The sequence below is a fragment of the Carassius carassius genome, chromosome 48, assembly GCF_963082965.1.
Source record: "Carassius carassius chromosome 48, fCarCar2.1, whole genome shotgun sequence".
NCBI classification, from domain to species: domain Eukaryota; kingdom Metazoa; phylum Chordata; class Actinopteri; order Cypriniformes; family Cyprinidae; genus Carassius; species Carassius carassius.
Genome location: NC_081802.1, coordinates 9,663,984 through 9,673,559, shown reverse-complemented (window position 1 = coordinate 9,673,559; position 9,576 = coordinate 9,663,984). Strand labels below are relative to the sequence as shown.

At 35.1% G+C, this 9,576-nt stretch overlaps 1 protein-coding gene across 1 annotated transcript in view; it reads right to left on the bottom strand.

Annotated features, from left to right (window-relative positions):
• Nucleotides 1-5,407: 5,407 nt before the first annotated feature.
• LOC132131797 (fibroblast growth factor 22-like) overlaps nucleotides 5,408-9,576 on the bottom strand; it is a 32,572-nt gene continuing 28,403 nt past the window's right edge. Inside the window, exons 2-3 of the mRNA XM_059543918.1 lie at nucleotides 7,652-7,755; nucleotides 5,408-5,923 (exon numbers count right to left, since the gene is read on the bottom strand). Of these exons, the coding sequence (XP_059399901.1) occupies nucleotides 5,729-5,923; nucleotides 7,652-7,755 (299 nt within the window). The 3' untranslated portion in view covers nucleotides 5,408-5,728. The remainder of the gene's footprint in view (nucleotides 5,924-7,651; nucleotides 7,756-9,576) is intronic.

Here is a 9,576-nt window from a genome sequence, read left to right as displayed (position 1 = left end):
AAAGGTATGTGAGGAAACTAGATAGAACATAGTTATGAGGCATTTTAGCATGATAGTTATTATGTTTGTGGTCTTATAGAAGTAGAGCAGGACTCATCAGCCTTTTGACATGAAGTATTATAATTGTGTATTTTTTTTTATTAACTATAACTGTTCCGATTGACATGTCCCTAGACTCCCTACACAGTGTTCATTGCACCCTACTCCCTGAGCATGGGAAAACTGCTCAAGTTTACTTCACTTTGAAACATTCATTCATGGTTTTGCACTATGTCACAGTCTGAAGCGTCTTCACACACAAGTGGAGCATCTGTTTCTCAGCTTGTGATGTCAGTAATACTTAGAGTTAGAAGATAAATTCTTTTTAGGCTTTGTGGACCCAAGTCAAAAACAAAAATGTGTTACTATTATATTTGCACCTCATCAGCAAACATCAATACTGACACTGGTGTGTGAAGTTCACTCCATGGCCAACTTTGTATTGCGCTGAGCCACTTTTGGCCTACATAAGTAGTGCATATATACAAACATAGTACAGATCTCAAAATTAAAAAAATAAAAACTGGTGATTCCGTAACATAACATAACATTTCAAATCAGCACCAAAATCTGAAGAAAAATAATAATAAATCAGTGCGTTTACATACATCATCCTACAGGGGGCACAAACTTATAGCTTGCTCTTTATGTTGCAACACACACACACACACGTTTAATTCATCCAATTAAAAAAATGTTAGGGTTATGATTCACATCTATATATTTTAACCTGAGCTAATGAAAAATAGCTTGCCCTAAGGGAAGTTAACTGAATGAATGAAACATTTTTTTGGATGAATGAAAAAAAAAATGTTTCAGTGTACATTCTTTCTGTCTGTCAGAAGAGGGCTCCATGAACACATAATGTGAGTTTCAGCTTGGCTTTACCAGGTCTCAGTGCAAAATGCCACATAAAATGACAACAGTGTTAAAATATATAAAATCTAGATACAGAAATGTGCCTAGTGATCAGGCCTTTAATATATTTACACAGCGGCATGTGTTTACTTCGATGGCTTAAATGCAGAGCACAAATTCTGAGTATGGGTCACCAGACTTGGCCACACTCACTTCACACAAATGTAATTATACTTATATACTGTATATCTTTTGTAGTATGGATTCATATTATTTGATATTTAAGTCAACAGCTTAATGCGTCTTTTATGTGGTTAAGTTACAAAATGTGTCCATAGAGATATAAACTGCCTCTGAAAATAAACTTTTACGGTGCAAGTATTACCCTAAAAAATAAAATAATAATAATAAATCTGACATGTACAGTACAACGCTTTGCAACCCTTTCTTTTCTTCTGATTTCTTTCCTGTATTTAAACTTATTTGGTTATGATTCTGGCTACATAAATATCAGCATCCAGCACCCAGATCGAACCATTTTTTTTCTAAAGCCAAAGGCACAACTGTCTAGATAGAAGAAAGTGACGTGACATTCAGCCAAGTATGGTGACCCATACTAAGAATTGTGTAAAAGTGCACCTGCACTCAGTGTGTCTGACACTAACCCAATGGAAAGGGTCCAAAATAAATGGCCTGGTCACTGCTACACAAGCTTATTTTAACAAATGTGTTGGACTGAGGGAAAAGAAACTGATGAAAACCTAACTTTAAACATTCAGCAAGGGCAAATACAACTTGCTGTGAAATATCACAGTCCAGATGGTGACAGAAGACAGAATATTTAAGAACTTTTCATACACATAGACAAATGGCAGAGATTTGGCATGATTGAGGACTCCTGTCAGTGTTATTCCTGTGAAGGGAGTTACAGACATTTGTTAACAAGGGCGTTTTCATTATGATATCCCCCCACGGTCAAGATAAATGCGTTTAATTAGCATATAAGTTACAGTTGACAATAACATGGCAAGTCAAATAACACAGCAAGATATGTTTTTGATCGACCCATTTGAGTCGCGTCAAGTGAAGCTGAACTGTGAATGAATAGTAAACATAAACGTATAACAACTTTCATATGAATAAAATGATGCAAATGCATAAGTGAACTTATTAATAGTCAGACTGTGTGTGAATACGCTCTTACTGTAACAACTGTAACAACGCGTTTAGACACACACAAAAAAGCATGAGGAATTACAGTACTGTATAGTGTAAGTTAATCATTATAATATTATTTTAGGAGCTTTAGGCTTTCAGAAATTTCACATGTGAGACAAGTTTAAATGAATATGAATAATTTTACTAAATACTATTTTGGGATTTTTTTGAGTAAAATTGGTTAAAATTAATGAAAGTGACATGGAAAAATATTGACTAAATATAAAATATATTTTTGTCGGAAGACAAAAACTGTGACTAAAACAAATAAATGATGTTAATATTAACACCGTTTTATCCCTAACCTATCTTACACCTTTTCCAGTCCCTTAAAAGCCAAAAGCCAGTATACGGCCTGCTTCAACTGCCCAAAACCTAAAACAATGGACAGCAACCCCTGCTCAACCCACTCACCAGTGTTTGGCTTGCCCGCAGGCATTCTGTAGTAATTATTATTAATATAATTTATATAAAAAATGTAATACTGGGAGGGAAGCTCGCTGTCTTTGAAATCTGGACAATCAAACTGCCACCACTGTCTAAAAATGGAAGAAGACAGAAGATGTCTTCGCAGAGCTTTCCAGGGTCTCGTCCTCTTTTCTCAGGCATTCCATTCTGATTTTCCACAGAGACGTTTTGCGTGCTGCTTTAGCATTGATCAAAGGTCCACAGCTTTGATCTTTGGTCCTAGTGCTGCCAAAAGATCACTCTGGTCTCTCTGGCAAGTGAACTGACAGGACAGTAGACCAACAATGATAATTACAGGCTTCTCTTTATGTATCTTTCAAGCTAAAAAAAAAAAAAGAAAACTGGCATAAACAGACACTGCACTACAGCCTGAATTCCTTGCCTGTAGCACGGGGAAAGAGAAAGAAGAAAACTAAAGTGATTTTACTCTTTAGATGATGAAGAGTGTATATTAAAGTATAATATTGCAGTTCTGTATGATAGTATGGAGTCTCTATTTAAGTTTTATTGTCATGTACATTAATACTATATCTTAAACAAATCCCTACTTTTTAGTTGTTAAGCATCTGGAAATGTATATGCAAAATTATTTTTGATAGAAAATACCTACTGGACTTAAAATAAAGGGCAGTTCCACGAGGAACTTAAAAGATCCTGTAGCAACCTGTATCATGCTAGACTTTTGCAAACGGAAAAGTTTTCAGGTACTTGAAATATATTTTTAAGATCCTTGAGCAGTTGGATATTTGAGGGACCTTCAAAAGGATTCTTAGAAGTCCAAAAGATGCTCTCTTTTAATTTTTACATTGTAGGTCCAACAAAGACTCCTTATATCAAGACTCTTGTGGCTGTTTAACACTCTTGAGTTGAGCTATGCATGTTTTTTATTTTTTTATTTATTTAAACAAGTTCTTGATGTTGCGTTATACTGTAGTTTCTTCAGATGAGCATATTAGTTTCTGAGCATAGATTTATAAGAACCAGAGAATAAATAATCTTTGTGCAATTAGTATTTGGTTATAAAACCCTCTAAGATTTTTTGTTCTGAATAGAGCTTTTCTACTGTCTTCCAAGCTTTGCAATCCAAGTGTGACCATAAAATGAAGATTTGTTGGATCATTATGTCAGTAGTAGTAGCATTAAGGATTTTTGTTGTCATTAAACCTCCAAATAAGATGAAAATCAATGAGGCTAATAAACCACAGTACTCTTGTAACATAATATACTTATATAGCTCAGTATACCCCATTAGTTTCATTGCCTTGTTCAAATAAATATAACTATACAAAATGTCAACCAACATTTCACAGTGAATAAAATCCTTTTACTTTTGAATAACAGGCGAGATGAGTATAGAAGTCTCCGGAGCTTTTTAGCGACTGTCAGCAACAGGTGAAAGCAGACAGATGTTTTGACAGATGAAGCTTCTAGAATAGAAGCGGCTAGAATTCCGCCTTTTTGGACGGCATCTTTGGAGCTTCTACCACGGCTAACCACTCAGCAGGTGATTCTGATCATTAGTCGGCAGAACATGCAGTTGTGGTCGGTGGCACGTGGAAGAAGCCAGATTCTCACCGATACATGGAGCAGACTGTGGTTGCGAAGGACAAAACATAGACAATAACATCACTACTGAACAGTGGAGTTCAAACGGTTGAAATATATTAAAAGTTCTATTTTGTGAAAAGTTGTGAAAAGAAAACGTTAATGTGACACCTTGTGAAACACCTTTTCAGAGCCTTACAGGAAATCTGTTGTGCTAAAAGTTGATCTTTAGTACTTAACCTATTTGCATTTCTCTGTCTATCTGTGTTGTTGTATGTTCTTTTTTTTGCATTATTGTTTTGCATTATCCTATTACAAGAAATTAATATTTTTTTAAAGTAGCATTTTTTCTGTACTGAAAATGGCTTTCATACTGTAGCTGCCAAGGCTGTGTTTCAAGAACAGATTCTGGATGGTTTTTTTCTAGTAGTTGCATATGACAAATTACCAGTCAACAGCTGTAATGTTCAGCCCAGTCTCATAAAGAAAAAATAAAGTGTCAATGGCGGCAGTTTTTCAAAATTACATTACGTTGCTTTTTCTGCGTGTCACTGTAGTTTCTAAATGAAATGGTGCTAAAGAAATGAAATGCCAGCAGAGAGGCTCTAAAAAACTAATTCTCTATCAATTTCAAACTATATATTTCTTCCTACACTGAACCCTTCCAAAGGTGTGAGCAAAAGCAGATGTGAGATCAAAACCACACTGAAACAACCACGCCATTTTAAATCATTTCTATACGACACTTTGAGGTCATCTGTTGCATATCACAAATGTAATTATTATTATTTTTTTACATTTTCTATACTCTTATGCTCACCAAGGCTAAATTTATTTGTATTTTATTGTATAAAATACAGTAAAAACAGTAATATTGAGAAACATTGTCACAGTTATTATTAAACAGGAACTGTTTTTTATTTCAGTATATTTTAATGTCATTTATTTCTGTGATGCAAAGCTGAATTTTCTGCAGCCATTTCTAACGTCGTCGGTGTCACATGATCCTTTAGAAATCATTCTAATATGCAGATTTGGTGCTCAAGAAATATTTCTCATTACTGTAAATGTCGAAATCAGTGGTGCTGCTTAATATTTTTGTTTTTTGTTTGCTTAATATTTTTTTTTAGGATTGTTTGATGAATAAAATTAGAAAAGAGCAGCAATCATTTTAAATGGATATCTTTTCTAACCTTTTAAATGTCTTTACTGTCACTTTTGATCAATTGAATGTGTCCTTTCTGAATAAAAGTTATTTGTTCAGTTATGTCTTTTTATTTTATTATTATTTTTTTTTTACAATGAGACTGGGTTGATGATGTCACTCAGAAATATGTCATAATAGGAGAACAGATAGATGCAGTAAATGTCTAGTTAACTCAACAATAAAATTAATATGGAACCTGTATATACATCATATTAACATACTTGCTTTAAACTGTAAACTTTACTGGGCCTTACGCTGAGCCAAAAGACAGAGAAATAAGTTAATGTACTGTGTATGACAGTACTCAAGAAAAAAACATACAAACCGGAACTTAATAGCATTTAATAAGTCCCTGTTAAATGCAGATAGCATTGCTCATGAGGAAGAGTCCAGCTATGTGGCCAGCATAGGGAGGAAATGAGTAGATGGGTGTCTCCGTCTAGCTTTGTGACCTCTGCGGGGTTTCCCTCGGCCATTCAGCGACACAAACATCTGCCTGCCCCTGTGCTTCCAGCGCAGCGAGGCGTAGGTGTTATAGCCGTTCTCTTCGATGCGCTCTCTGAACTTGCAGCTGGGGCTGTACCTGACCTGCAATGAGACAAATGAAGAGTGCAGTTTGAGTTACTCGAACTGTGTTTGTTGACAACATCAAAACATTTACAGTTTAGTACTTGCAGTGTTCTTTTTTTATACACTTGTTTTTTGGCAAAAATATTCTTTAATTTTAGTCAATTTCATTGTCAAATTCATATAAATTCTGTTTTTTTCTATAGAACTAAAATGGCACGTGAATTCTTGGATGAAAATAATATTTAAGTTGTCTTCATTATCGCTTATGAAATTCAAAAACATATTCATCATGATGGCAACATCAAGAGTCTGTTTACTGAACATATAATGAAGACTGAACATTAAAAACGGCAAACAGCTGACTCAAATCATCTCAAAACATCTACTCTGATTAACTTGATAGATGCTGTATTTTATAATGTTTTTAGTAGGGAGTAAACAAGATATCTGTTTTACGTACTCCAGAACCATATGAAAATTATATATATATATTATATAATATAATTATATATATATATATATTTACCTCAGATGACAAGAAAATAAATTTCTGATATAAAATAAATTGGCTTTTACCAAAAATCTCATATTGGACGATGTTACATATGTTTAGATTAAAAAAAAATATACAAAAAAAATACTAAAAATTGTCATTTAAAAAAATCAATAGATTTTAAAATCTCTCTCTCTCTCTTCTTTATTTATTTATTTTTATTTATTTATTTATTTCTATTTTGAATATATATATATATATATATATATATATATATTTATTATTATTTTTTTTTTTATATATAAGGTTCTTTGCAAGGATAAGCAAAAAAAAAGTTTATTTCCCAAAGTCATAAGTGTGGCTACAGGAGACAACATTGAAATGTATTTTTTAAGGCAGATTTTGACCATTAAGGCCACAATATTCATATTATAAGGGGCAATTCAATTGCCATTTTCTAAAATAATTACATTTGGATCACCATGTCTTGAGTATGAGATTTCCTTTTAGTGATTAGCATATTAAACCATATTGTCTTACCAGGCTCACTGAACCATGTGGTGAAGAGCTTCAGAAATCTTGGAGAGAGTTATGTTCCAAACATCCCATTGTATACCCTTTACGCATTTGTATTTATCTCAACCAGCCTGTCTTTGTAAATCAACCATCACTGTCTCACATGGGCTCAGAAAGATGCCTGACAAACCCAAGAGAGGACTGCCACTATGCCACAACTGGATAAAGCTATTTACTTGAAAATTACAAAAAGGATGATGACAGCAACACTTAAGAGTCCTGGTCAAGGCTGCTTTACCCTACAGTCCGATAAGATCACTGCGGAATGAGTGAATGTGACTAATAATCATTCAAAAGAGTAAGAAAAGAAGGGTGCTTAAGCCTCAAGTGATTCCCAAGGTTTGTCATGTTTACTCTGGGGATCGGGGGACAGATATAGCCATCTGTAAGCCATCTTATCATGGCTGGGTGACAGATTGCCAGGGTGAGATTTCTCAGAGAGCAGTTAAAGTGCACCATGCAATGGGGCGTCTTCATTAAACAAGCCACAAACAACTGTCTGGTGGCACGCACTAATTTCACAAAAACAGTAAGCGGCCAAACATTTGGACATTCCGGTAAAAGACTCAAAGTTAGTTCAAGGATATACACTGGATGACTCACTTTTGCACATTTTTGTTTCTGTAATTTTCTAAATGTTAAGACTAAAAGATACTGAAACATTTTGATGTACCTACCGATCCGAAGAGCGTTCCTTTTTTGGACATAGCTAGGTACAGGCCGGTGCTGACTGATTTGATGGCGACAACTCCCACACTGACAGATCGGATTTCCATCAGACCTGAGGAGGGGGAAAAAAAGCAACAGAAGTCTGGTTTAGAAAAGGCGAGTTTCTCCATCAAAAGCCACTCTATCATTGCTGATTAGAAAACCTGGCATACATATGCTCAAGGGAAGGATTTTTTTTTTTCTCCCAGGACAAGAAAAATCAGGACACATTACAATAGGCTAGTTTGAATGATGCTCTTTGTGAATCCACCAAGAACAACCTTGATTTCCAAACATGGTTTTCTTTGGAATTCACATGGCACTTACGGCATAATTAACACAAATGTAGAAAACTACAATATGCCAGCTTGATATTACGGCCAGTGTTGGGGATAAAACGTTAAAGTTACGAATACAAGTCGCAAGTAAAGTTATGCATTACATATGTACTTGCCAAAATAAAAATTGGGCTTTCATGGTGATAAATGCATGATTCAATGGTGATCTTGTTTTCTGCTGGTTGTGCACAAGAATTACATTTTCAACCCAATCTCTTGAGAAAACAACTATGTTGAGAGTGTGGAATTTACGAGTTACAATGTAATTCAATGATCTGGAAATTTGGTGTTAGGCTGATTATGGTTAGATGTCCATCGTGCTAGGTTCTCCTAATGCTGTTTTTGCACTAATATGGAGTCTGACCCAACAATAGGGAAGATTGTTTTGGAGATGACCTGAGATTACCCTAGCAATCTGTGCAAATTCTTTACATCACATACTTCATAATGTCTGGTGTTATCTGTTGGGAGTATCCATGAGTTTTTAAGGCTCATAAAAAGCAGCTTAAAAAGAAAAAAAAACACAAAAGGCTGCAAACCATTTGGTGTCAGCTGGGTGCCTCTCTATAAAACTGCAAGGGGAAACGGTGCAGACAAATCAGCTGTTGGCTTTGGACAAGGACTGTAAACACTGTAACACGTCGAGGTGCTGAATGAGATGTTGACCTAGCGCCAGTTGGGAAATGAACACAAAAAAACACAGGAAAGCAGATCTGTTGAACACATGTGCTGCAGGGGGCAGTCTGAAGAACTTGGGTTTGGGATTCTGGTTAAAGCTTTTCAGCTGTGACTGAGTAAACCCTCGCTGTCGGGTTTGAGCAGGTGTAGCTATTTCTCAACAGTCATTTCTTCCAGTTTAAACTCATAGACTAATTATCGTCTGCAATTTTGTGACACTTCCTGGGATGAATGTACTTGTTGAATAAAAAATGTTCTTTTATGATTAAAAATACTGTGTTCTATCAGAAAGACTTGGAAAACGGAATAGAAAATGAAGCAATAGAATAATATCCTTGGATGTAAGCTATTTTCGGTTGGGTTTGGAAATTAAATCACTGACACCGATAAAACAGAAGATACTGCAGTAATTTACTGTCACTATATTACAAACTTCTGTTATTCATTATTGCTTATATGTATTTTTGTGGTAATCTTTAAAAGTAAAAAGCAAACAACAGTTCTCCAATGCTTGCCATCGATTCATGAAATACAAATTAAGTAATGTCTTCATGTAGCCCTTCATCATGAAGACGTGCTGATAGATGACTCAGGTATACAGTTGCAACCTCATTCTATAATGTCTGTCTTTGAAGGCCAATGTGTTGTTTACTTGTCTCAGCTGTGTTTACAAATATGGTAGCGTTGGTGACCAATGCGTGCAAACAGCTTATAAGACATCCGTCTAGTCTCCCAGATGATTGGATCACACATTGAGTTTATGAGGAAGTGTCCAGTTAAATGAAAAACACCGGTGTCTGAAGTAAGTGCTGTTAATTCTAATTTTCATTATTTCAGATGCTCAAAGGTGTAAGTCAAGTCCAATTCAGCTGTGAAAA